This window comes from Podarcis raffonei, chromosome 14, assembly GCF_027172205.1.
Source record: "Podarcis raffonei isolate rPodRaf1 chromosome 14, rPodRaf1.pri, whole genome shotgun sequence".
Taxonomy (NCBI): Eukaryota; Metazoa; Chordata; class Lepidosauria; order Squamata; family Lacertidae; genus Podarcis; species Podarcis raffonei.
The window spans coordinates 17,071,754-17,098,932 of record NC_070615.1 but is presented as its reverse complement, the minus strand read 5'-3'; the positions used below and the strand labels follow the sequence as shown (position 1 = coordinate 17,098,932).

General features: G+C 46.0%; 1 protein-coding gene across 2 annotated transcripts; it reads right to left on the bottom strand.

Annotated features, from left to right (window-relative positions):
* On the bottom strand, positions 1-27,059 carry MTHFS (methenyltetrahydrofolate synthetase). Of its 2 annotated transcripts, none has more exons than XM_053365086.1 (3): positions 26,742-27,059; positions 18,512-18,776; positions 1-616 (listed from the first exon to the last, which is right to left on the bottom strand). In XM_053365086.1, exons 1-3 carry the CDS (start codon positions 26,892-26,894, stop codon positions 393-395), a joined length of 642 nt encoding a protein of 213 aa, XP_053221061.1. In that variant the 5' UTR covers positions 26,895-27,059; the 3' UTR covers positions 1-392. The 2 variants fall into 2 exon arrangements, with proteins under 2 accessions (XP_053221061.1, XP_053221062.1); XM_053365087.1 differs by having other exon boundaries at positions 18,512-18,781; positions 26,742-26,809.
* Positions 27,060-27,179: the final 120 nt, after the last annotated feature.

Below are 27,179 nucleotides of genomic sequence, written 5' to 3'. Positions count from 1 at the left end.
CGCCCAAGCGGTGACCCCGGGGGGAGGTCCTAGTTGATGTCCATCAGCAGGGTTAACCTACTGGTGGTTAACCCTTCCCGGTCTTCAAGCAAAGAGGCTGAAGCCGGATAGTTGGTAGGACCAATGCCTAAGCCAATACCGCTCATCACCTGTAATTAATAAAGTTGTGGCCATTTTTAGCCCATTAACCTAAATACTTGTGTCATGTGTTATTTCCACCGGGGGGAGGCGGGAACTCGCCACGCAAGACCAGGATGCTAGACTAGATGAGCCCTTCACCTGATCTGTAATCTGGAGCGAGCCTTTCAGACATGTTAATGCAGCCAGCGGTGAATGTGCAGTTGTGGACCAGCTCTACAGCTGTTTAGGAATTCATAAAAACTGGGTCCAGGTCAGTTGCCTTCAAACAGGATTTCATCAACTTTCACATCATTTTCAGATGCAGGGACCACATCACATACTTGCTCTTTAAAAGCCAAGGCAATTGTGTAAGGTTTTCCTTTGGGATGCTGTCTGCACCTGTTCAGGTATGTATCATAGTACCCCTTTCCTCTTCCTAGTCTGTTGCCGGTTTGGTCAAAACCAAGTCCTGGCACGAGGATGAGATCCAGGCCCTCTGTTGAAGAGAGAACATAAAAACACATATTTTGAGTGAAACAGTACTGACTTCACTAACTCATTCCCTTTTTATTTATTCAGGAAGGGTGGCATATATTGACACGTTCACAGACCTCAAGATTTGCCTTATAGCTATGTTGTTTTAAATTCTCATCTGTTTCTGAGTCGCTCTGTGGGCTCTCTGCTTCAATCTGCAGTTCTGCTCCTGAGCCACGCTGTGTAAAATAAAAGCTCTCTGGTTCCCCATTCACTAGAATGGGGAAACCTACAAGTAGCTATGACTTAAGAGTGGGAGAAATGAAAAGTTTGAGAGAAACCGAAATTGTACCACCCCCTCCCATGTACAGAAACCAACTTGAGCGGCAGTAGAAATTTACTCCCAATACTGGTGATGGGACAGTGTCCTCAAGAACAGCTGAGGGCAGCAAGCTAGCTCTGCTCTCATGTTAGGGACTGGTGGATTCTTCTGATCTGTGTCAATTACTGTATTTTTCGCTCTATAAGACGCACCAGAACACAAGACGCACCTAGTTGTTGGAGGAGGAAAACAAGAAAAAAAAATATTCTGAATCTCAGAAGCCAGAACAGCAAGAGGCATCGCTGCGCAGTGAAAGCAGCAATCCCTCTTGCTGTTCTGGCTTCTGGGATAGCTGCACAGCCTGCATTCGCTCCATAAGACGCACACACATTTCCCCTTACTTTTTAGGAGGGAAAAGGTGCGTCTTATAGAGCAAAAAAGACGGTATGTATGAGTTCACTCACAGGTCTATTCCATACAGATTTTTTTGCTGTGGGTTTTTTTTTAATGCATAAAAATTGCATCAATTATTATTATTATTACAGTTGTACCTTGGTTTTAGAACAGCTTAGTTCACAAACAAGTCAGAACTCAAACGGCGCAAACCCGGAAGTAGGTGTTCCGGTTTGTGGACTTTGCCTCAGAAGCCGAATGTTTGGCGCACCTTCCAATTGGCTGCACGACACTCCTGCAGCTAATCGGAAGCCATGCCTTGGTTTCTGAACCTTTCGGAAGTTGAACTTCCAGAATGTGTTGTGTTCGAAAACCAAGGTACAACTGTATTATTATTATTATTATTGGAATTTATATACTGCTCTATACCCAGAGGTCTCGGGGCGGTTCACAGAAGAAAATCAAAATATTTAATCAAAATAAAAACAACAACCCAATAAAAATACCCTAAAAAAACAACACACCACCACATTTCAAAAGGGCATAGGATGTCAGTCGAATCAACCAAAGGCCTGGTTTAAAAGGATCATTGTAGGCATTTTGTACACATTCTTCCTCTAAAATAACCCTTTTTAAAGTAAACTGCACCATGAAATTCAGAGAGCAGCACAGAAGCACGGAAAGCTCACTTGTACAGAGTCAGACCATTGGAAGAAGAAGAAGAGTTTGGATTTGATATCGCGCTTTATCACTACCCGAAGGAGTCTCAAAGCGGCTCACATTCTCCTTTCCCTTCCTCCCCCACAACAAACACTCTGTGAGGTGAGTGGGGCTGAGAGACTTCAGAGAAGTGTGACTGGCCCAAGGTCACCCAGCAGCTGCATGTGGAGGAGCGAAGATGCGAACCCGGTTCCCCAGATTACGAGCCCACCACTCTTAACCACTACACCACACTGGGGTACCTTTATGTTAACTACCGGTAGATGGGCCAGTGGTCTGATGTGGTATATATAAAGTCTGCTCCTATGATGCCAGCTGTGCAGAAATCATTTAAAAACAACAAAGGTGTGAGTGCAACAAAGGTGTGATAGCACAAAGTACTATCATTCTCAATCATGCAGATTCATTTGAATCATTAACAACACTTACGCTTGGCTAGGATTTCTTTAACTGGTTTGAAATCCTAGATATATGCACCATAATTCACATTTCAATCACATAAAGGTTACAAGTGATTGGTAAACAATATGGATGTAGAAACAACCAAGCAATCTCTTAAGGATAATTTCCACGTTCCTGGTACTTCTCTTTAATTCCGCTTTTCTCTCTTGATATTAGTGTGTGCTGCTAGCCAGGGCACTTTTATGATTGTTTCTTCCACTGTTTGGTTTTAATTCGTCCAAGCAGGCTCACATCCCTGACTCTCTTTTTTAAAAATTACAAACTAGGATTGCTTCGCTGCGGGCGACTCCCCCCCCCCCCGCTCAAGCTTTTCACAGGTATAATTATTTTTGCAGTTGATCTATTATGCAATCAATAAGATGAAAACTCGGCTTGTGCAGTTAATAATAATCAAGATTCTACCCTGGCTTTCTTTTTAATAGAAGAAAGGAAACATCTGGTAGCTCTACAACACTGCAGCATTTTAACTATAGGCTGGTTAATTTGGACTGTAGCATGAGGCATAAAAGGAAAATAGGATTCATTATAGATTGGGGCCCTGGCTGGGACACTTCTCCAACCCAGAATATATGCCTGTCAGTGTCATCATGGGCTCACAGGACGACAGCATACTGGATGAGGACCAATACTCTTTAAATTTACCCTTGCCTTAGAAAACTGAAGAACGGATTTAGGTGTCTTCACTGTAATACAGTCGTATCTTGGTTCTCGAACTTAATCCATTCCAGGAGCCCATTTGACTCCAGAAACTGTTCTAAAACCAAGGCGCAGCTTCCGATTGGCTGCAGGAGCTTCCTGCACTCAATCGGAAGCCACGTCAGACATTCAGCTTCCAGAAAACATTCAAAAACCAGAACACTTACTTCTGGGTTTTCAGAGTTGGGGAACCAAAACATCCAAGTACCAAGGCGTTCAAGAACCAAGGTACGACTGTATATTGAAAGGATTGTGATTTGGGGGCTATGGATGAGGTTCTTGTTTTTACGGTTTTTATTGTGCTCTGTATCATAGAATCGTAAGACTGTAGACCTGGAAGGAACCGCCAGGTCATCTACATAGTACAACCCCCTACGACCTTTTACCCAGTGCATTTTTTCTTTAAAAACGATGTTTAGGGGTACTCTCATTTTGACTCAAGAAAATCACTATTTTATAGTTCAAATCAGGGAAAATAATACAGTAAATGGACAAAAGCACACAAAAAATCACAAAATGTTTAGGGGGTATGCATACCCCTGCGTACCCCCAGGGGGAAAAGCACTGCTTTTACCCAAGGCGAGACTCAAACCCACAACTCTCAGATTAAGAGTTTCAAGCTCTACTGACTTAGCTATTCAGTAGTAGAAGATGAAGAGGAGGAGGAGGAGGAGGAGTTTGGATTTGATATCCCGCCTTTCACTCCCCTTAAGGAGTCTCAAAGCGGCTCACATCCTCCTTTCCCTTCCTCCCCCACAACAAACACTCTGTGAGGTGAGTGGGGATGAGAGACTTCAGAGAAGTGTGACTGGCCCAAGGTCACCCAGCAGCTGCATGTGGAGGAGCGGGGAAGTGAACCCGGTTCACCAGATTACGAGTCCACCACTCTTAACCACTACACCACACTGGCTCTCCGTAACACTGTGGTGTCCATCTTCCCAACGCCACCATTTGCTTGTGTGTGTCTGTCCCGTCTCCCACCCCCAGCACAACTGTTGCTTTCTTGGTGCAAAATAGCATTTCAGGGGCTGGAGGGAATTCTGCACAAAGAGGGAAAAGTTAGCAGGTAAAAGGAGAGAAGTTTGGGTGTTTTCTCAGTTTGAATTGCATGTTTGCACTCAGGGGCTGAGGTTTTGCTGGCCATCGGGCTTTCAGACGTTGATTCATGCCTCTGCCAGGGAGAAGAAGGGAACTGGCTGCCGTCCTGAACCGCTGCCAAGCTTAAAGGCAACCATTGTGCCGATCTGCTATTTTTGTTCCGATATGGAGTGGGAATCGCCAAGGGGACATTTGAAACAAATGAGCCTGCGGCGGCTGTGCAACCCTTTGGAACGAACCTCATCATCTTACTTGTTAGTTTTTGCAGAGGAGGGAAACTTCAGGAACTTTTATTCGCTGGGGGGATGGATGTAGGAGCAAAAGCACTGTATTTCATTACAAAAAGAAGAGAGCCTGTTTCTGATGGTCTGTGTACGCTCTTGCTGAACCTGCTGTGTACAAGTAGAAAAGTGGGAAGGGAGTTGCTGGCTATTCCTGTCATTTGGTTAAGAGATACCCTGGGATATTCATGGCCTGTTAGTAAGCTTTAGGCTCACTTAGTTTTCTTTGATATGCTTTAAACGAATTGCTATTTCTTAATTAAGCGGTATATACATCTTGTTAATTAATCCTATCCTCTTGCTGATAACACTTCAAACATCTGACAAAGTGGGCTTTTGTCCACATAGGCTTATACCACAATAAATCTTGATTGTCTTTAAGGTGCCGTGAAACTCCTGGCTGTATGTGTGTGTTTTCGCTCATTCAGATAGGTGCCAATGATGTGATACTGATAAAACCTCATTGATGTGGGCCTGTTGTATAGCGTCCTCTTTTGGGTGAAATATTATTGTTCATATTAACTTTGCTTTGGAAACAATCCTTGACATTTGTAGGTGCTCATACGCTTCTAAGTTATATTCCTGTGATGTGGAGACTAACAGATGCACAGCAAATGTGGAAGCTGTTTCAAAGTTGGAAGGGTAAATAATCTGAACCTATTACTGCTCTTTCTACATTTGAATGTATCTAGAATATATTAGGTAAAGGTAAAGGGACCCCTGACTATTAGGTCCAGTCGTGACCGACTCTGGGGTTGCGGCGCTCATCTCGCTTTATTGCCTGAGGGAGCCGGCGTACAGCTTGAGGGTCATGTGGCCAGCATGACTAAGCCGCTTCTGGCGAACCAGAGAAGCGCACGGAAAAGCCGTTTACCTTCCCGCCGGAGTGGTATCTATTTATCTACTTGCACTCTGACATGCTTTCGAACTGCTAGGTTGGCAGGAGCAGGGACCGAGCAATAGGAGCTCACCCTATCGCGGGGATTCGAACCACCAACCTTCTGATCGGCAAGTCCTAGGCTCTGTTGTTTAACCCACAGCGTAACCCGCGTCCCTTCAGTATATATTAAGGTTGCCTAATTAGGGACACGGGTGGCGCTGTGGTCTAAACCACTGAGCCTCTTGGGCTTGCTGACTGGAAGGTCGGCAGTTCGAATCCCCATGACGGAGTGAGCTCCCGTTGCTCTGTCCCAGCTCCTGCCAACCTAGCAGTTGGAAAGCATGCCAGCACAAGTAGATAAATAGGCACCGCTGTGGCAGAAATGTAAACGGCGTTTCGGTGTGCTCTGGCTTCTGTCACAGTGTCCCACTGCGCCAGAAGCGGTTTAGTCATGCTGGCCACATGACCCGGAAAGCTGTCTGTGGACAAACGCTGGCTCCCTCGACCTGAAAGCGAGATGAGCGCCACAACCCATAGTTGCCTTTGACAGGACTTTACCGTCCAGGGGTCCTTTTCCTTTACCTTTATTTCAAACAGTTACAAATCCGGACAGTTGTTGAGCTTTTGGGACAAAATTGCTTTTAAAAATGCCACTTCTGAGCCTTTTTTATGGAAATACGGCAAAAACGGCACTGCCAACATAAGCTGCCATACATCTGGATTTCCCCCGGACATTTGTAAGATTTCCTCCAGGGCACTGTTGCTGACTGCAGTATTCCATATATATGTCTGGGAAAATCCGGACATATGGCAATGGCCTAGTATATATTTTTGAAAATTCTTTGTTTCCTATGCATTTGGACACCTGTGAAGGAATCGTAACCCAATTCTGTATAATAGTTCCTGAGATCAAGTGGAAGGATTTCATCTCTTTTGGAGACAATTGGATCAACTCGATGGACTGAACCTTTCAAAACTACACATTTTGGGGTTTTTTTTTAGAATTCCCAAGCAACACTAGGTATGAAGCTGTTAGTATTTATCTGTGTTAGTATCTATCAGGGCATATGGTCTGCTGATATTGATATATGTTTAAATTGGAGTTGATAGATTATTTTTTTACTGTCAATATGGACTGATGTGGTTTCTTCCTGTTATATTTGCAACAGAAATCTAGCACTAGCTTCCCCGTCTCTGCTCTGCTCTTCCCTCCCCAATCTTTTTGTTTAATGTCTCCAGTCTGGAGTAAATTGTTTCCTCTCACTTAATTATTTGAGGTGTCTGACTGGGAGATGCAATTTATTCGTATATTGGTATCAGTGGCGGTTGGATGGGTGTTGGATATGTAGTTACTGCCGGGGCCTCCTCACAGCTCCTGCCAAAGCTTCTTGTGCTTATCTGAATAGAAAATGCAGAAATAAAATAAACGTAAATGTATTATTTTTCAAGTAAGAATGGAGCCCAGATCTGCAATATCCTTGAAAGGTCTAAATATTTCAATATGTCTGGCACTGATCTTGTGAGTCCAAAGTGGGGGAACACTTCAGACTGCAGGGCCATGTTCCCTCATAGGTAATCTTCCAAGGACCATATGCCATTGGCAGACAGGGGTAGAGGCAACAAATAGTTGGAGCAATGGATGTGACTTATTACCATCTGTACCTTTCTACATTTAAAGCACATCCTTTCCCCCAAAGAATTATGGGAATGATAGCTTTTCCCTCACAAAGCTATTTGTTGTTGTTGTTTAGTCGTTTAGTCGTGTACGACTCTTCGTGACCCCATGGATCAGAGCACGCCAGGCACTTCTGTCTTCCACTGCCTCCTGCAGTTTGGTCAAACTCATGTTGGTAGCTTCGAGAACACTGTCCAACCATCTCACCCTCTGTCGTCCCCTTCTCCTTGTGCCCTCCATCTTTCCCAACATCAGGGTCTTTTCCAGGGAGTCTTCTCTTCTCATGAGGTGGCCAAAGTATTTGAGCCTCAGCTTCACGATCTGTCCTTCCAGTGAGCACTCAGGGCTGATTTCCTTCAGAATGGAGAGGTTTGATCTTCTTGCAGTCCATGGGACTCTCAAGAGTCTTCTCCAGCACCATAATTCAAAAGCATCAATTCTTCGGCAATCAGCCTTCTTTATGGTCCAGCTCTCACTTCCATACATCACTACTGGGAAAACCCATAGCTTTTACTATACGGACCTTTGTTGACAAAGCTATAGTTCTCAGCAAAATATAAAACACTGTAGCGTCCAGAATTCTTGACTAATATGTTTTTAAAATACTCTAACCAGCCAACACTCTAACCAGCGGGTGGCGCTGTGGGTAAAAGCCTCAGCACCTAGGGCTTGCCGATCGAAAGGTCGGCGGTTCGAATCCCCACGGCGGGGTGTGCTCCCGCTGCTCGGTCCCAGCGCCTGCCAACCTAGCAGTTCGAAAGCACCCCCAGGTGCAAGTAGATAAATAGGGACTGGCGGGAAGGTAAACGGCGGGAAGGTAAACGACGTTTCCGTGTGCTGCGCTGGCTCGCCAGATGCAGCTTTGTCACGCTGGCCACGTGACCCGGAAGTGTCTCCGGACAGCGCTGGCCCCCGGCCTCTTGAGTGAGATGGGCTCACAACCCCAGAGTCTGTCAAGACTGGCCCGTACGGGCAGGGGTACTTTTACCTTTACCTTTAACCAGCCAGTGCAACCCCCTGCCTGTCTACTCAGAAGTAAGATCCGCTGAATGCAATGGTTTGTGCTTGAAATACAACAGCAAGGTGTCAAAGGCAAACATACAGTTAGCAGGGCAAACGAGAAGTTGCAGGAATTCGTGATTGAATAAATGTGCAAATGTAGCCTTAAATAAATAGCGTTCTGAATAAATATTGAAACAATACTTCGGAGGTTGGGGGCGGGGGAAGGACCTCTAAGAAAATAAATCCTCAGAGTTTGCAAATGAGCAGCACATTTTCTACCTAAATTTGCTCCCTGCATATAGACCAGAAATTGTCAAACACTCAAAATCAAATATACACTATTGCTCCAGCTCTGCTTTAGAGATGGCATATTAAGTTTGAAACAGCCACCCAATGGAATGGCAGACATTGATACACTGAGGTGCCATCTTTGCCAAGAGCTTGCCCCATCTAGTATAACGACACAAAAAGCAAGTTAAATTTCTCTGCCATACTATCTTAAAAATAACGTGGATTTATTCTTTTGTCATTCTATTGCAAAGCAACAGTAATGGATTGGCAAAGCAAGCCCATTTGCTGAGGACAGAAGCTGTTTTTTGTACTTTAATTTTTCCAAACAGACTTTTAGGAAGCTGACCCGATCAGTATTCTCTGTTCCAGGGCTGGAGAACATCTCCAGATGTTGGGACTCCATCAGTCCCAGGTAGCATAGTCAACCATCAGGAATTGGAGTCCAGCAATGCCTGGAGAGGACCACAAGTTCTCCACCTCTGGTCATCTCTCCCTGACACTCCAAAGACTCGGGAATACTTTCCTTCCCCATCAGCTTTTAGCAGGAGATGTCGGGGATTGAATCTGGGGCCTTCTGCATGCAAAGTTCTACAATTTACTTTCAACCTTCGACATACAAAGCAGGTGCTCTGGCACTCTGCTGTGACCTCCTGCATGCAAGGCAAATGCTGTACCACTCAACTATCTCCTTCTACTTGCAGTTCAGGTGCAACACCAATAAGCTACAGTTCCTCCCATAGGTGACCTCCACATTCTGGTTCAGCAGAAACACTCAAGAACTCTCCATCAGAGATGTGGCCAAATTGAATGCCTGGGAAGAGGTTGACTCTGGAGATGAAGGAATGCCATTCCACAGGGAGCCAGTGTCTGACTCTGGAGACGAGGGAATGCAGGCAGAGCAGCAGTGGGTTAGTTCAGGCCCCCTTCATCGAGAGTTCCCAGACTCAGAAAGCTCACAGGCTGAGGGGGAGGAGGAGATAGACAGTATTGAGAGGGTTGCTATGTAACCAGGAGGGAGGCAGAGTTTAGAGGGCTCATCGTTTGAGAGCAGGGGGGGAGTCCACCCCCTTCTCCCTGAACCAGAAGAGCTGAAAGGGTCAAAATGCAACAGAAGTACAAGAGCGGAAGGACTGGACTTTGGCGCCTTTCATGCTGCGAAAGGGGCAGAGACTCAGAGTGACCAACTCGTAGCTAAGAGCGGCAGGCACAGATCTACTCTCTGGGTGTGAATTGTAAACAAACATACCATAAAACTGCCAGAGACTCGTTAATTCTTATCGGAGCTTGCTTGCCTGCCTGAGATCATTACAATCTGTAAGTGGTCTTCCCAGAAAATGAGGGCTGTCAGCAGAATCTGCAAGTGAGTTCCAGGTAACAGAGCCCTATCCCTCTCTTCCTCTGTGTCAGAGATCTGTGGCAGTATAAAGTATTTACAGTGGTACCTCGGGTTAAGTACTTAATTCGTTCCGGAGCTCTGTACTTAACCTGAAACTGTTCTTAAGCTGAAGCACCACTTTAGCTAATGGGGCCTCCTGCTGCTGCCACGCCGTCATAACACAATTTCTATTCTCATCCTGAAGCAAAGTTCTTAACCTGAAGCACTATTTCTGGGTTAGCGGAGTCTGTAACCTGAAGCGTATGTAACCCGAGGTACCACTGTACCTTCCCGACCCACATTTGCCCTCCTGAGCAAAAAAGCGTGACTTTCCCTTGGATGGATATAAGTCATAAAGGTTTAAGGCAAAGGAATACTGATAATTCATCACCTAACAGAAGCAAAGCAGAGGCATATGCTAACAACTATTCTTCCTGCAGCTTCCACTCCTTTCAGGTCTGTTGGGATTTGATAGCTCTTGTTCAATTCTCTCTCTCTCTCTCTCTCTCTCTCTCTCTCTCTCTCTCTCTCTCCCCCCTTCTTCCTCTATTTCTGTTCCCCCAAAGCTTCACCTGTAACAATGTCCACTTTAAGGCAAAGAATGAAGGGGGGTGATGCTCCCTATGACTGACATAAATTCTTGCAAGCCCGCAGGATGCTCACAGGATGGCCCCAGGCCCGGTCTCATTTTTCCAATCTTCAATTTATTTCTCCACTTTTCTGCAGGAATTTGTGGATTTAATTTTTTTTTTTTAAAAAAAATCTCTTCTGAAAATCCTTCAGCATTTTGGAATGAATTATATTAATTTTTGTATGCACTTTTGACCAATGGACATGTTTTTACAAGCAATTTCTCCTCACAGAATGCATTTTTGCATGCCATTTTCACCAATATATAAAATATATGCATAATATTTTTTAAATGCTGTTTAGTTGGACAACTGCATAGCAAATTTCTGGTAAATGCAGATTTCAAAGGATGGCTGCGCTTCAGTTTCCACATTGTTTCAGAAAGTGTGATTTGGTTTTAAGTGAGAACTGAGCTAAATTCCATCCCTACCTATGAGGAAAGTTGTGTATGTTTAACCTGCAGACAAGATGATTAAGAGGCAACAGGTCAGTAGGGCTAGACGATATATTGATATATCATCCAAAACCGGTTTCAAGTCCGTATCATGGTATATTTGGTTTCATAATTTTTGACCTGGCAATAGATTACGAATCATGATGTGTGTGTGTGTGTGTGTGTGTGTGTGTGTGTGTGTGTTGTGTGCTATGCAAAATGTGGGGGAAACCATGAAGCCAGCCAATTCCTCTTCACAAGCCCCTCCTTATTTCAGACATTGTGATAAATTGCTATATTGCGATGTTTAGCTGGGGATATATTGCGATGAAAACCAGATATTGTCCAGCCTTATAGGGCAGCTAGCTTCAAAATAATTGGAAGGGCAGAAAGCAGATTGGGATCTAGTGGTAGTGCATAGCAAAAGGTAAAAAAACATAAAGGGACCCCTGGACGGTTACGTCCAGCAAAAGGCGACTATGGGGTTGGGGCGCTCATTTCGCTTTCAGGCTGAGGGAGCCAGCATTTGTCCACAGACAGCTTTCCGGGTCATGTGGCCAGCAGGAATAAACTGCTTCTGGCGCAACTGAACACCATGACAGAAACCAGAGCACAGAGAAACACCGTTTACCTTCCCGCCGGAGCGGTACCTATTTATCTACTTGCGCTGGCGTGCTTTCGAACTGCTAGGTTGGCCGGAGCTGGGACAGAGCAACGGGAGCTCAATCCATCGCGGGGATTCAAACTGCTGACGTTCTGATCAGCACACCCAAGAGGCTCAGTGGTTTAGACCACAGCACCACCCGCGTCCACAAGCGGAGAGAGTGTTGTGCTTATGTCCTGCTTGAGGACTTCCCACGGGCATTTGGATGGCCATTGTGAGAGCAGGATACTGAACTAGGTTGAGTGTTTGGTCTAATCTGGTCTTTTATTCCATACCCCAATATCCCATCCACTCTCTTTTTGGAGGGTTTATCCCCAACCATCCATCCCCACTGAGCATGTTCAGTGCTGGCAGGGCTGCTTTGCAGGGGTGATGATCCTGGTGGCGGAATCCCAGCTGCATTAATATCTCAGATGTCTCCAATGATCTCTACGGGCAACTCACCTCCAATCCAGAGGGCATTTAAGAATAGCTTCTCAGTGTGAACCAAGAAATTTTACCTATCCAGACGAGATGGCTCACATTCTACCACGTCTCTCTTCCTCCATCGTTCTTTTCCAGGAAGTCCAATTCCCACTCCTTTGAGTTACAGCCCACCCCTCACTATAAAGGATTTTTCTTCAAACATCTGGGTTGTGCCAATTCTGCTGTGTGTGGGTGGTGAAGCACAACCAGTCAAAGATTTGAAATATATTCACATGGATTAAACAAAAAACAAAAATCCTCAAGCATAAACTAACCACACGTCTTATCAGTTTACAATCAGCTGCACCAGTTCCACCTAGCAGCGCTGAGAAGCTGTGAACATGTTGAATCAAAGCAGAATAATACGCCTGTCTCCAAGTATTACTTTCTGCAATTTCATCTCGCTGGCAATTTAGCAACCTGCCTGACAATAAACTCGCAAGCGAATTACCTGCAAAACATACAGACCGCCAAAGACAAAAGCTATCCTTTCCTCCTCCTTTCAGCGTGGAAATGCTCATTCCGGGGGGAAATGAAGATGGAAAGGTTAGACGCACACGCATGCCAGGACTTAGAATCATAAAATTGTAAGAGGTGGAAGGGACCCCAAGGATCATTTAGTCCAACCCAGGGGAATCTCAAGCCCAGGGGCCAAATTTGGCCTCTCTAGCTGGCTCTGGTGCTGGAGGAGACTCTTCAGAGTCCCATGGACGGCAAGAAGATCAAACCTATCCATTCTGAAGGAAATCAGCCCTGAGTGCTCACTGGAAGGACAGATCATGAAGCTGAGGCTCCAGTACTTTGGCCACCCAGAGAAGACTCCCTGGAAAAGACCCTGATATTGGGAAAGATGGAGGGCACAAGGAGAAGGGGGCGACAGAGGAAGAGATGGCTGGACAGTGTTCTCAAAGCTACCAGCATGAGTTTGACCAAACTGCGGGAGGCAGTGGAAGACAGAAGTGCCTGGCGTGCTCTGGTCCATGGGGTCATGAAGATTCGGACATGACTAAATGACTGAACAACAACAGCTGGCCCTTTGGACTCTCAAACCTACACCCCCACACACACACTTGCAACACCCTTTCCCAGCTCTGCTTTGTACCCTCCTTGAGTGCTTTTGCCTAGTTAGAATATGTCATTGTATAAACTAACCTACTTATACCAGGTAAAATTAATACTTGTTGCTCTGTCCACATCCAATCAATTTTGCCGAGTGACTCTGAATTCTAGCATTATGAGAGGGAGGGAGAAAATCCCAGCAGAACATTCACTGTCTTCAGATATCTCAAGGACTGCCTCTGAACCGATCCAGACCCTGCAATCAGCATCTGAGACCCTTTTTCATGTGCCTCCTCCACAAGATGTCCGTAGGGTGGGGACACGAGAACAGGCCTTTTCTGTGGTGGCTCCATTTGTGGAATGCTCTCCCCAGGGAGGCCTGCCTGGCACCTTCATTACATGTCTTTAGGCAGCAGGTGAAAACATTCCTATTTACCCCTATTTGGCTGATTAACACAGAACCATTTTAAATGTGACGTCACCTTGCCAACAAAGGTCCGTATAGTTAAAGCCATGGTTTTCCCAGTAGTGATGTATGGAAGTGAGAGCTGGACCATAAAGAAGGCTGATCGCCGAAGAATTGATGCTTTTGAATTATGGTGCTGGAGAAGACTCTTGAGAGTCCCATGGACTGCAAGAAGATCAAAATGAAATCAGCCCTGAGTGCTCACTGGAAGGACAGATCGTGAAGCTGAGGCTCCAGTACTTTGGCCACCTCATGAGAAGAGAAGACTCCCTGGAGAAGACACTGATGCTGGGAAAGATGGAGGGCACAAGGAGAAGGGGGCGACAGAGGATGAGATGGTTGGATAGTGTTCTCGAAGCCACAAACATGAGTCTGACCAAACTGCGGGAGGTAGTGGAGGACAGAGGTGCCTGGCGTGCTCTGGTCCATGGGGTCACGAAGAGTCGGACACGACTAAACGACTAAACAACAACAACAACAACATTTTAAATGTGTTTGTAAGGGGGGCTATTTGTTTTTGTTTTATTATATATTTTGCTTTCTCATGTTGTATTTTTATGTTGTGGACTGCCCTGTGATATTCAGATGAAGGGTGCTATAAAAATAAAATAAAATAAAATAAAATAAAATAGCATTGTCTCCAAAATATTCATGGTTTCATTGGCCTGTCACAGCCCCTACCCCACAAGTATTTTTCTTACACTCACATTTAAGAGAAATGACTGCACATGGCACAGCTGCCTTCAGACTTCCCTGGGGACACCTGATCTGTCTCCTGTATGTGACTGCAATGACTGAGCAAGAATTTAATTACATGGAGCGAGGGGGGGGGGAGTGTCACTCAATCTCACTACTAAATCTACAGAATACTGACACCTGCTGGCTAAAGGAAGCGTTTTTCGGCATCTAGTAGCCCTCGTTGCTCAAGTTCCAGAAAGAAAGTAAGACATTTTGCACACAGCTAATCTGGGTCAGCCATTTCCCACAGACTCGACAGATTTCGGTTTCCTGACCCAAATTCCCCCACCCACAGTTCTCTTTAAAAAAACAACCCCAAAACACCTTCCAATAGATGTAGCCCCAGTGTGGTTAGATTGTCGGTTTGGGACCTGGAAGATCAGAGTTCAAATTCCCACTTAGCCATGAAGATCTCTGGGTTAACTTGGGCCAGTCGCTGCCTCTCAGCCTGACCTACCTCCCAGGGTTGCTGTGGGGGTTAAAAGAGGAGGGGAACTACCACGCATGCCACCTTGAGGGAGGGGGGAAGTGGGGAAGTACGTGCAACAAATTGATAAAAATAAATACTCCAAGTAAGGCTAGCTTTGGATACAACGTGCAGTTTCATTTCCAGGTAGTGCGTGCCCCACAGCTTCCTGCTAAAACCCTGTAATATTTACAGTGGTACCTCGGGTTACATATGCTTCAGGGTACATACGCTTCAGGTTACAGACAACCACTAACGCAGAAATAGTGCTTCAGGTTAAGAACTTTGCTTCAGGATGAGAACAGAAATTGTACAGTGGCGGTGCAGCGGCAGCAGGAGGCCCCATTAGCTAAAGTGGTGCTTCAGGTTAAGAACAGTTTCAGGTTAAGTACGGACCTCCAGAACGAATTAAGTACTTAACCCGAGGTACCATGGTATACCACAAATGTCCCGGAGGGGGGGTTGTCTTGCTTTTGTTGCACTATAGTGCCAGAGGATCCCAATAATGAAGTAACATTGGGGTTAGGCAGGTAAGGTAAAGGACCCCTGGATGGTTAAGCCCAGTCAAAGGCGACTATGGGGTTGTGGCGCACATCTCGCTTTCAGGCTGAAAAAGCTGGCGTTTGTCCACAGACAGCTTTCCGGGTCATGCGGCCAGCAGGACTAAACCGCTTCTGGAGCAATGGGACACTGTAATGGAAGCCAGAGCGCACAGAAACGCCGTTTGCCTTCCCGCCGCAACGGTGCCTATTTATCTACTTGCACTGGTGTAGTTTCGAATTGCTAGGTTGGCAGGAGCTGGGACAGAGCAACGGGAGCTCACTCCGTCGCGGGGATTCAAACTGCCGACCTTCCAGTTAGCAAGCCCAAGAGGCTCAGTGGTTTAAACCACAGCGCCACCCACGTCCCTGCATTGCAGAGCAGCTAATAAAGTGGAATGATGTGCAGGCAGCCCAGTATAAATCATCCACTTAAGCACTATTATTGTCCCAGTGACATGTTGCAAAACACACCCACAAAAACACAACAAAAAGGGCTCTGAGCAATGCGGAGATCATTTCACCACTTGCATGCCCAATGGATCATTGCACTTTGCAAGTGCTGTTCTTCTGCAGATCCTACTGTATCAGTAACTCCATTCTACATAAAGTAGGAATCAGGCCTTTAGTGTGGCGAAATTCCCTCCCGTTGAACGTTTAGATAGGCATGGTCTCAGTTGTCTTTTCAGCACCGACTGAAGACCTTCCTCTTTCAACAAGGCTTTTCAGTTCAGATCTGTCCTGGTCTGGATCCGAACTGGATTTTATTTTACTTTTTGAGATGTTTTTATTATTTTATTACCTGATGCTTCCAGCACTTGGGCTCCTATGGGAGGAAGAGAAGGCTATAAATTTAATAAGGAAATTAACTCAGTGTGGTGTAGTGGTTAAGAGTGGTGGACTCGTAATCTGGTGAACTGGGTTCGGTTCCCTGCTTCTCCACATGCAGCTGCTGGGTGACCTTGGGCCAGTCACACTTCTTTGAAGTCTCTCAGCCCCACTCACCTCACAGAGTGTTTGTTGTGGGGGAGGAAGGGAAAGGAGATTGTTAGCCACTTTGAGACTCCTTAAGGTCGTGATAAAGCAGGATATCAAATCCAAACTCCTCGTCGTCTTCCATGGAACTGACTTCTGAGTTCCGCCTGCAAAGTACGGTACCGTTTGATTCATCTCTGCCTTGAGAATCCCTGGCAGTTTAGAAGCACAGCTTAGGATCAGGAGCTGCTCCTGCTCCCCCTTCTTCCCCAGAGGGGCTCTTTCACCAGCATACTAATGCCTTGCTAGACCCAAATCCCTGCTCCCAATACCCACCCACCCGACACAGAAGTGCCATGGCTCATTGTCTTTGAGCAGAAGTTCATTCCAAACTTCAAATCATTTCATTAAAAAATAAATTACATTAAGAGCTAAGCCTTGATTTTCAATTTTGTCTCATGCCATGGTCTTTTTTTATGACCAGTGTGAAGAAAAAAACAGGCAGAAAAAAATACTTTTTAAATTAATCTCTCGCTTGGATATATATTGTACTGTAAATTTTAATCAACCCTCCCTGAAGGGAAGAAAATCTAATAGTCCTGGCAATCACTTTACAATCTTGTTTGGACCATTTTCTGTTTTTCCCATTCTGTAGTTCTATTTAACATCGCCGCTTCCAACATATGCGCTCCATCTATCTGTCATTTTGCACACATCTTATTTAAATCCTTCAATGGGGCCGTCAAGATGTTATTTACTACACGGGTGGATTTTTTCCAGGGCTTCTTAAATGCAGGTATGCACCCAATGTCCATAGAATGTCAGTCTGAGAATGATTAAAATAGCTCGCTCATTATACCTTCACGCAGACGTATGCGATTAATGAATTTCTTCTGCCCACAATTGAAATTGCTCTTCCCCCTTCTCTTAGCTTATGTACCAGTTCTAAAGTCCTGTAGGAGAACGAAGTATTTTAATTGGAGGGGGGCGGAGAGGGATGCTTGAAGGACCCTTTCCCTCTGCAGGGAGGTGGGACCGATTCAGATGGTCCACCCCCACCACTTAATGCATCCAAATCAGGCTTCCTCAAATTCAGCCCTCCAGATGTTTTGAGACTACAGTTCCCATCATCCCTGACTACTAGTCTTGCTAGCTAAGGATCATGGGAGTTGTAGGCCAAAAACATCTGGAGGGCCACATTTGAGGAAGCCTGATCCAAAAGGTTTCCAGAGAGTGGTAGGGGATGTTTTATGCCATGTTGATGGCCTTTCAGCTGATTCCCTGGTGGACCGCTGGATTGTGGAGTTAACCACGGCTATCGACTGTCTGGCTCCGAAGCACCCTCTCCGATTGCATGGAGCCCGGACAGCCCCGTGGTTTTCCCCGGAGCTGAGGGTGATGAAACAATCGCTGAGACAGCTAGAGCGCCGGTGGTGGAAAACTCATTCTGAATTGGACCAAACTTGGGTTAGAGATCAACGTCAAGCCTACCAAGTGGTGATAGTGACAGTGAAGAGGACCTTCTTCACCGCCTCTATTGCATCTGCAGAAAACAGCAGCAGGAGACTCTTCCAGGGCCTTCTGGCGGTTCCCTCCCTACAAGAAGTGAGGTTACAGGGAACCAAGCAGAGGGCCTTCTTGGTGGTGGCACCCTCCCTGCAGAACGCCCTCCCATCAGATGTCAAGGAAATAAACAACTATCTGACTTTTAGAAGACATCTGAAGGCAGTCCTGTTTAGGGAAGTTTTTAATGTCTGATGTTTTATCTTGTTTTTAATATTCTGTTGGGAGCCGCTCAGAGTGGCTGGGGTATAAATAAACGATGGTGATGATGATGATGAAGATTTGATTCAGTCCATGTTTTTAGGCAAACTTGGTCTGTGCATCTTGTCAATTTGAAGAGAGCTGATCTGATTCACAGACTAACATGAGATATATTCTCAGTCTGTTTCCAGAACAATTGCTCTCTCTCTGTGTGTATGTACTGTATTGCATGTGTGTTTTTGCAGTGCAACAGAGCACAGATGTGGAAACTGGTGTCATCCAGATGTTTTTGACTACAAGCCTCATGATCCCTGACCATTGGCCATGCTGCCTGAGGCTGATGGGGATTGGGAGACCAACATCTGGAAGGCAACCGGGTCCCCACTCCTGGTCTAACCACTGTACCACATTGGATATTTTCCGTCAATGACCGTCCATGCCTTGATATGTCATAACATTACTCATCTCTCCCACAAGGATGTATTCTGGCACCAAATTACAGCCCTGTGCTTGCCAAGCTCACCTGCCGCTGACAAGGCTTCTTCCCTGATGTCATTTTCAGCCGGCTGATGGATGTTCCAGGAAGTCAAGGGCAGCAAAGCAATTTCTTCGTAGGAAGCTAGCTTCACCATGTCCATGTGGCTGCTCCGGGGCTTGTAATGCGGAATGAAGCACTCTTTGCCACGCTGGAAAATGTCCTTAATGATTTCTTCTGTCTGGACCTCATCCGACATGCTTAGGAAGACGGCAATTCTCTGAGAAGCTTGGTATTTAGGATGTTCCAGCACCTGCACTGGGAAAGAGAGGAGTTTGCAGTCAGAGAGGTTGGAAAGTTCACAAGAAAAAATGGTGCGAGAACCCACCTTTTCCTTGAGGCATTGGGCTTAACCGCATAATCCAAGTTTCCAACTCTGGCCCAAGGTCAGAGTTTCATGGATGAGCAGGAATTTGAACTGGGTCCTAGCCCAATACACTAACCACTACAATGCCACTGCTGCCTCAGGTAAAAGGCCTTGCTCAAATCCTCATCTGACAGCTCAATCTAGCTTCCCCACTACAGTCGTACCTTGGATCCCAAACGCCTTGCGAGTCGAACGTTTTGGCTCCTCAACACCGCAAACCCAGAAGTGACTGTTCCGGCTGGCGAACATTCTTTGGAACCCGAACGTCCGACGCGACTTACGCGGCTTCCAATTGGCTGCTGGGGCTTCCTGCAGCCAATCGGAAGCCGCGCCTTGGCTCACGAACGTCTTGGAAGTCGACTGGACTTCTGGAATGGATTCTGTTCGACTTCTGAGGTATGACTGCTTTGGATGCCCCTACTTTCGCATCCTGAGCCAAGGAAGGGGGAGGCTGCAAGACATCCATAGGAGCAGAATTTCATCAGAGGGGCCTGGCTCCAACTTGGGGTCCTGAGCAGGAGGTCTCTGATCCATGGACTCTTCCTCCCCCTCCCCTTCCTCTCCAGAGTCCTCGGGGCTGTCGCTGATTTCAATCTAATCTTAATATTTTTGAGGTGCCCTGCTTGTGAGCATCCTGTCATGGTGTCTACTGTTCTACCTCCCCTGTCAAGAGACAATATGCCTCTGAATAACAGTGTCTGGGAAGGAATCACAACTGGGGCAGAATCATACTGTTTTTATTTATTTAAGCAATTTAAATACTGAATAGCAGCAGCAGCAGCAGCAGCAACAACAACAACAACAACAACAACAACAACAACAACAACAACAACAACAACAACTTGTTATTTTATCCTGCTTATCTGGCTGGGTTTCCCCAGCCACTCTGGGTGGCTCCCAACAAAATATTAAAAACAAAACATCAAATATTAAAAACTTCCCTAATCACAGCTGCTTTCAGATGTCTTTTAAAAGTCAGATAGTTGTTTATTTCCTTGACATCTGATGGGAGGGCGCTCCACAGGGCGGGCGCCACTACCAAGAAGGCCCTCTGCCTGGTTCCCTGTAACCTCACTTCTTACAGTGAGGGAACTGCCAGAAGGCCCTCGGAGCTGGACCTCAGTGTCCGGGCTGGACAACAGGGGTGGAGACGCTCCTTCAGGGATACTGGGCCGAGGTCGTTTAGGGCTTTAAAGTTCAGCACCAACACTTTGAATTGTGCCTGGAAACGTACTGAGAGACAATGTAGGTCTTTCAGAACCGGTGTTATCTGGTCTCGGCTTAACTACAATGGCCTCTAAGCTGTTTACAATACAAAAAGGGTTTTTTTAAAAAAAAGAACTATTAAAATCTGAAATTAAAATGCTTGTTGGAATTTTTAAAAAGTCTTTGGTTGGTGCTGGAGGTTCTTTAGGGAGAGGGCCTGCCTGACCTCAGCTAGAAGGGAGTGCCACAACATTGGGCCCACAGTCCTAAGTGATACAAGCCATGCATTCCAACCTTGATGGACCATTAACGGTGACTCCCCTGAAGACCTCAGTTACTGGACAGGGATAGATGGGATTAGGTGGTACTTGAGGTATCCTGGATCCAAATTGGCAAGGTGTTTGTAAATCAGCAATGGTGTCCAGATTGAGAAGAGGATGCTACACTAGGTGGACCTTTGGTCTGATCCAGCAGCCCTCTTCTTAACATACCTTCTAGGCAGCTAGTCAGGTGTTTGGGTTCTCCTGGGCAACCAATTTCATACGCCCCTAAAATTTACGCACATACACATGCACTCTTGAATCCCCAAATTCCCCCAAGTGTTTAGCTTCTGACAGCTTCTCCGCAGGGAGCACCACCATCTGGTAAACAGGATTAAGAAACGGGATTATTTTCGGAGGCTTTCTCATTTGGGGCTGTGGAGTCTCCTTATCTCTGCAGCGGGAGTCGATGCAGCCGTAATAGTTACAAGCATGAACTCAATCTGAAAACTGAGCTGGGAGTCCCTGAAGGGATCCCTGCTCCTCCTTGAGCTTCACTTGGATGACCTGAGGCAACATACTCTCTGTAATGTGGGCATAATGCAAGCAGCCAACATTACAAAACTGTTATTAGGATCGTGCAAATAATGTAGATGAAATCCCTTGAGCACTCAGGAAAACACCATAGGCATGCTAAGTATCAGCTAGTTCAGCCATAATTTTTGCCAATCTTTACACGGTTTCTGAAGAAATTGTGTCGCTGTTAGGCTTTGGGGCTCTTTGCCCCCTTCCCTGAAGGCTTGAAGACGCCAAACTAAAACATGTTTCATTCCAACAGGTTTATGGGTCAACTGGCTCTTAAATCATCCTCTTACAACCAAGTTTATTTGTTGTGTTTATTGGTCTGACGGTTGTATATACGGTATGATTGTTTTAATCTGAAATCTCGTTAGCTGCCTCAAGTGGCTCACAATTTACTGCAAGCTGGAAAGGCAGGATATAAATATATATTTTAAACTGATATATGTGAACATTACACCCATTTATTTACAAGGAGCTCCTCAAGACTGTTGTCAATACTGTATTTTATTTCATTATTAATGTCTGCATCCCTCTGTTCTTTCAAGGAACCAAAAATTGGGGGTATGCTTTTTTCCTGGCAGGTTTCCCAAACAAGTACAGTAAAAAGGCAGATCTTCTTAGGCTCAGAGATGACACAACACTGGGCATGATCAGGCTGCTCTCAAGATTATATTTAAGGTCATCCAAGTTTGGAAGCCCACCACTTAGAACTATCTCACTACAAACAATGGGTTCTACCCAATGCTGGTCCTATTCAGAGTGTTGGAAATAATGGGCATGACTAACTTTGATCCATTAATTTCAATGGGTCTACTCTGAGTAGAACTTTGATATGACCTGCAAATCAAGATCCAGTCTTGTGAAAATATACTCCCTTCTCACTCCACCTCTTTGGAGAGAACGTTCCTCTTCCTGGTGCCGATCAGAGTTTTGCATCACATGCATGCCAATGAAAGCCATGCTTTATACAAACAACATGGCAGGATCACCAGTTTGCAGACCCACCTCAGACCAAGGGGTCCATGGTTTGTATTAAGCATGGTTTAGACTGGTGCAATGCAATACGGAGCTGTGATTGACACAAGGAAGGTGGGGCGGGGGGGTGAGAAATCGCTCTAGAGCAAGCCATGGTTTGGATGCAGAGCTATCCTGTTAAGTTGTGGGTGAACATATCAGATGACACAGCGATTCTTCAAACAGTTCTTGTTTATTCACAGGCCAGAACAGAACTGAACTGAAGGGTTCAGCCAGCCTGCTTATATAGAGCTCCACTAGAATGCAACAGTAACCATTTTCTGTAACTATCCAATCACTGAACATCACTTTCAATCCCTTATTTGCATATGTGGACCTGAGTGAAAACTATCTACAGTATCCCCCTGCTGGCCCAGGGTGAGAACCTCAGTACATAACATAACCGAAGACCTTTTGCTGCCCAAGAGGGAAGAACAAATGATGCTCCCCCCAGAATATCAAAGGTGTATCAAGGTGTTCATGTTATGCTGGAACCTGAGGCTGAATGGCCCACAAACACCTCTCCTCGTCCCTGGGAGGGAAAATACAATGCGATATTAAATATGAAATTAAATAACCAACTCAGTCAGTAGAGCATGAGACTCTTAATCTCAGAGTTGTGGGTTTGACCAGATAACCCCTGTGGTCCCTTCCAACTCTACAAATCTGTGAAGAATTTGCTGTCATTTAACGGCACCCAAAATCAGTCGCATTCCCCCTACCTAATGATAGGGCTGGCCCAGTTTAGAAGAGTCCAGAATTACTTCTGCCCTGGGCCATTGCCAGATTTAAACTGGCCTAGAAACTTGAGCTCCTTTCCTGATACCAAACCTTTCCCTCCCAACCAAGCTTCAACATCAGGCAATAGGTTATTTTTAAAATTTGCAAATTTCCCACTATATTTGCATTTAAATTAAATGTACTTTGATGTGCACTGGCCTCGCTCCCACTACCCCTGGGAGATTGAGAGATCTTATTTAAAGACAGAGAAGACACCCACAGCGGAAACTTCCACAACCACACAGCACTGTGAACAACACAGGAAACTGTACGGCAGTTTACCAAAAGCAAGAAAGAAAAAAAGGAATCTGTTTGCTGTTCTGGATCAGGAAATGGCTATTATTGCCGAATCAGAGCATGCAAACCAGCAGGACTTCAGTCACAAAAGGAAACATTCAGCAAGCAAAGCCACCCAGTGACTAATTAAACGCCAGTGGTGAGGTCAGCCCAGTGCAGCTACTCTCATTTCAAATTAAGACCTCTGTCAAATGAGTATTCATTTGAATAAATAAATTTTCTCTCCGCCTCCTTTTCGTTTTCTGGCATTTCAGTGGTGGGCTTCTTTCATCTCTCTTCCCCCATCTGTTACTCAAATACATCTCATTCAGGCACTGACTGACAGGATCTTGTTACATTTCAGGGTATTGAAAAGCCAGATGAAGATGAAAGGTGAATTCTCATCGGATGGAGCAGGGCTCCTCACTTCACTCCGGTGTACAAGAAACAGAGATGCTTTAAAAACTGGTTTTAATTTACTGGGAGATAAGTGTTAAGTTGTGGGTGAACATATCAGACGACACAGCGATTCTTCAAACAGCTCTTGTTTATTCATAGGCTAGAACAGAACTGAACTGAAGGGTTCAGCCAGCCTGCTTATATAGAGCTCCAGTACAACGCAACAGTAACAACCTTCTGTAACTATCCAATCCCTGAACGTCACTTTCAATCCCTTTTTTGCATATGTGGACCTGAGTGAAAACTATCTACAGTATCCCCCTGCTGGCCCAGGGTGAGAACTTCAGTACATAACAATAAGGATTCTCACATTATTATACAAGTGAGGGGGGGCCTGCAAGGAATTACACAGAAGACAAACTATTGAGCCATCCCTTAGCACAAGAGCATTCAGCAATCATTAGTGAGGTTTAGTGGGTCAGTGGATATACAACTTATATGCTACTTGCAACCCATGTCCCCAACCTCCTTTCCATAATACTTTTTCTCCCCTTCTTCTTCTTCTTATTTATTAAATTTCTATACTGCCCTATACCTGTAAATCTCAGGACGGTTCACAACATAACATCAAGAAGCTGCTTTGATTAAACGACTGTGATTTCTAACATTTCCATGCACCAGGGCAGGTTTTAACAACCAGAAATACAATTACAAAAACAGGAAACCGTTGTAATAATGAAACAAAAGACCTGCTCAGAGCAAAACCATGATCACAATCGTTCACTTGTATGTTGCCTTTCCATAGTTAAAACCATGCTCAAGGCAGCTTACAGACACAGAAATATTTGCGCAGGTACAAAACTGTAACCAAAGTAGTCCTAAGTGATGTGTTTTAAGCATTTAAGACCTCTGTCCTGCACACGGCTGAAAAAGTGATGGAGATGTGATAAATTAGGGAGAAAAAAACACTTCCCCTCCGATACTAATTAAGGCACACACAGCATCTTGAGCAGGGGTCAGCAAACTTTTTCAGCAGGGGGCCGGTCCACTGTCCCTCAGACCTTGTGGGGGACCGGACAATATTTTGGAGAAAATAATGAACAAATTCCTATGCCCCACAAATAACCCAGAGATGCATTTTAAATAAAAGGACACATTCTACTCATGTAAAAACACGCTGATTCCCAGACTATCCACAGGCCAGATTTAGAAGGCAATTGGGCCGGATCCGGTCCCCAGGCCTTAGTTTGCCTACCCATGTTCTTCAGACTCGTGCAGTGAGGAGGGGAAAAGGCTCAGAAGATATGCATCCCATGATTCATAACCTTCAGTCCCCAGATACTGTAAGCATCAACACTGGCATCACATGCCATCAGTGATACAGGAAAATAAGGAGCCTTATACAGAAGGGAACCAGTGGAACATCTAGGGAGCAGGTGGCGCTGTAGTCTAAACCACTGAGCCCCTTGGGCTTACTGACTGGAAGGTCAGTGGTTCGAATCCCCATGACAGGATGAGCTCCCGTTGCTCTGTCCCAGCTCCTGCCAACCTAGCAATTCAAAAGCACACCAGTGCAAGTAGATAAATAGGTACCGCTGTGGCAGGAAGATAAATGGCATTTCTGTGCACTCTGGTTTCCATCAGGGTGTTCCACTGCGCCAGAGGCAGTTTAGTCATGCTGGCCACATGATCCGGAAAGCTGTCTGTGGACAAACGCAGGCTCCCTCGGCCTGAAGCGAGATGAGCGCCGCACCTCACAGACGCCTTTGACTGGACTTAGCCGTCCAGGGGTCCTTTACCTTTACTTTTACCTACGCTGACTCCTAGCAGCTCTCCAAGATTTCAAGCAATTTGCCCTGCCTGAAATCCTCGAGGCACTTCGAGTTAAATGGACCATTTCTCTGACACAGTACAGGGCACCTTCTTCCAATGTCCTTATCTGATGCCATTCTCATGCTGGGTCCAGTCTAGGTCACAGAACTAACACGTTCCATTCCTAGGACATTTTCACTCATCTCAAAATATTATGGAAGCAAAAGGAAGTTTCGGTCTCTGGGAATGGGGTGAAAAGGAAGCAGAAGGCGGTTATGAATGATGAAGTCAGTTATATAGAAAAAAGTCATTTTCATGTTAAATGTATTGTGAGAACTATTTAATATTGTTGTTGTTTTTCTTCCTTTTTTCCCTTTTCAGTTGCTAGGTGCTGATGGATATTTGTTTACTTCTATATTTCTTTTTTGTGTGTGAAGTATTAAAACGAAATATATATATAAAGAATGATGAATGGCATGACAGAATTGATGAATACTGCACAAAAGTGAAGCAGCTTACTTTGCATCGACAGTGCTCAAAGCTTTGCTTTTTATGTGTTATGTTCCGCCCTATGAATTCATGATGTGTCAATAAAGTAGAGGCTGCCTCTGAGCATACACAAAATGCACCTCCCTCAACTGCTGAATTCTACCCAATCTCACCACATGTGGGAAGGAAAACGGTTGCCAGGCCAGAGTATGCGAGCCTCCAGAAAAGTTTCAGCCATCAGCCCCGCTCCCTCTTTTAAAGCGTAAGGGTTGCATTCCCTAAACCCCTTTAATTCTGCATTTTTTTCCAACATTAATTTATTTCACCATCGATGGTCACAAAGCGGCTTGCACAACATCCCCTCAAAGCAATACACAAACAAACAAACGCAATAGGTTTTAAAAACAAACACAAAAACCAGTTCCATAAACACACGCAATCCATTTTTGGGGGTGAAAGCAGCCACAATGAACTCAACGGGACATCTCACTTCCGAGGGGGCCTGCGTATCCGCAGGGGCTCTCCACGCACACGTTTCCGGGGGATGACGCATTACCGACCTCACTTCCGAATAAAACACTCACTTCCCACCCTCTCCAGGGGCATATCCGCGTCCGCCCCTTTCCACGTGCGGGCCGTTCCCTTACGTCACCTTATGCGCCCTCATTCAACTCAAGGAGGGGTTTTTCTCGGGGCGGAAGGGAATCCCCCCCCCCCAGGCAGAACTTTACACTCTCACTTTCTCTCGGTCTCTATCTTAAACACCCGCGCGCGTGGGTGGGGGGACCAGGGCGCACGGGCTTGCGCTTCACGGGCAGCCGCGCGCGCCGTTCCGTGGAGAAAGGGGCTTTCCCCGCTCCCCGCTTCGTTTTTCTAATTGCACGTGAACCAGCGTCGCGTGGGAAGAGGGCAAAAGAGCCTTGAGGGACACGGGTTGGCCAGCCTCTGGGGAAACGCCTGGCCGGGGCCGGAGGGAGAAACAAACCCACAGAAAAGACTTTTCCCCGAGACAGGCTTGCTGGTCCTCACCCACCTTGCCGCGCACGAGGCGCGACTGGCGCAGCTTCTCGGCGGCGCTCAGGGCTCCCAGGCGGCGCTTCAGCTCCGCTCGCAGCGCTCCCTTGGCGGCGTGCAGGGCGGCCATGTCGCCGGCGGAGGCGGCTGCGCCCTCCCCTCGGCTCTCCATAGGCAGCGCAGCCTCCGCCGCCTCCCCGAGGAGGCGCCTCGACGACACCGGCTCAGTTCAGGACAGGAGCGCAGGGAGCGCGCGGAATTGGGCTCCGCGGGGGCTGCCGGTTGCGCTTAAATGGCCTCAGCGCGGAGGGAAAAGGCGAACAAGCTGGACTTTCTCGCTGGAAGAGACACTCACCTTTGTCACCTTTGTCCTGGCAAAATACCGGGTGGGGGAAGATTTTCCCTTTCATCTGGTGCCAAAGTGACTTCAAAGCAATCTATTGCTACCTAACCGGGG

What these genes read in the sequence shown, in the direction of transcription:
- MTHFS (XM_053365086.1), bottom strand. Translation starts at nt 26,894, where the DNA reads ATGGAGAGCCGAGGGGAGGGCGCAGCCGCCTCCGCCGGCGACATGGCC. An exon ending in CGCGCCTCGTGCGCGGCAAG is followed by an intron (nt 18,777 to 26,741) that starts GTGGGTGAGGAC and finishes TTCCCAGTGCAG; the next exon opens with GTGCTGGAACATCCTAAATA. An exon ending in AGAAGCCTTGTCAGCGGCAG is followed by an intron (nt 617 to 18,511) that starts GTGAGCTTGGCA and finishes TCTCTTCAACAG; the next exon opens with AGGGCCTGGATCTCATCCTC.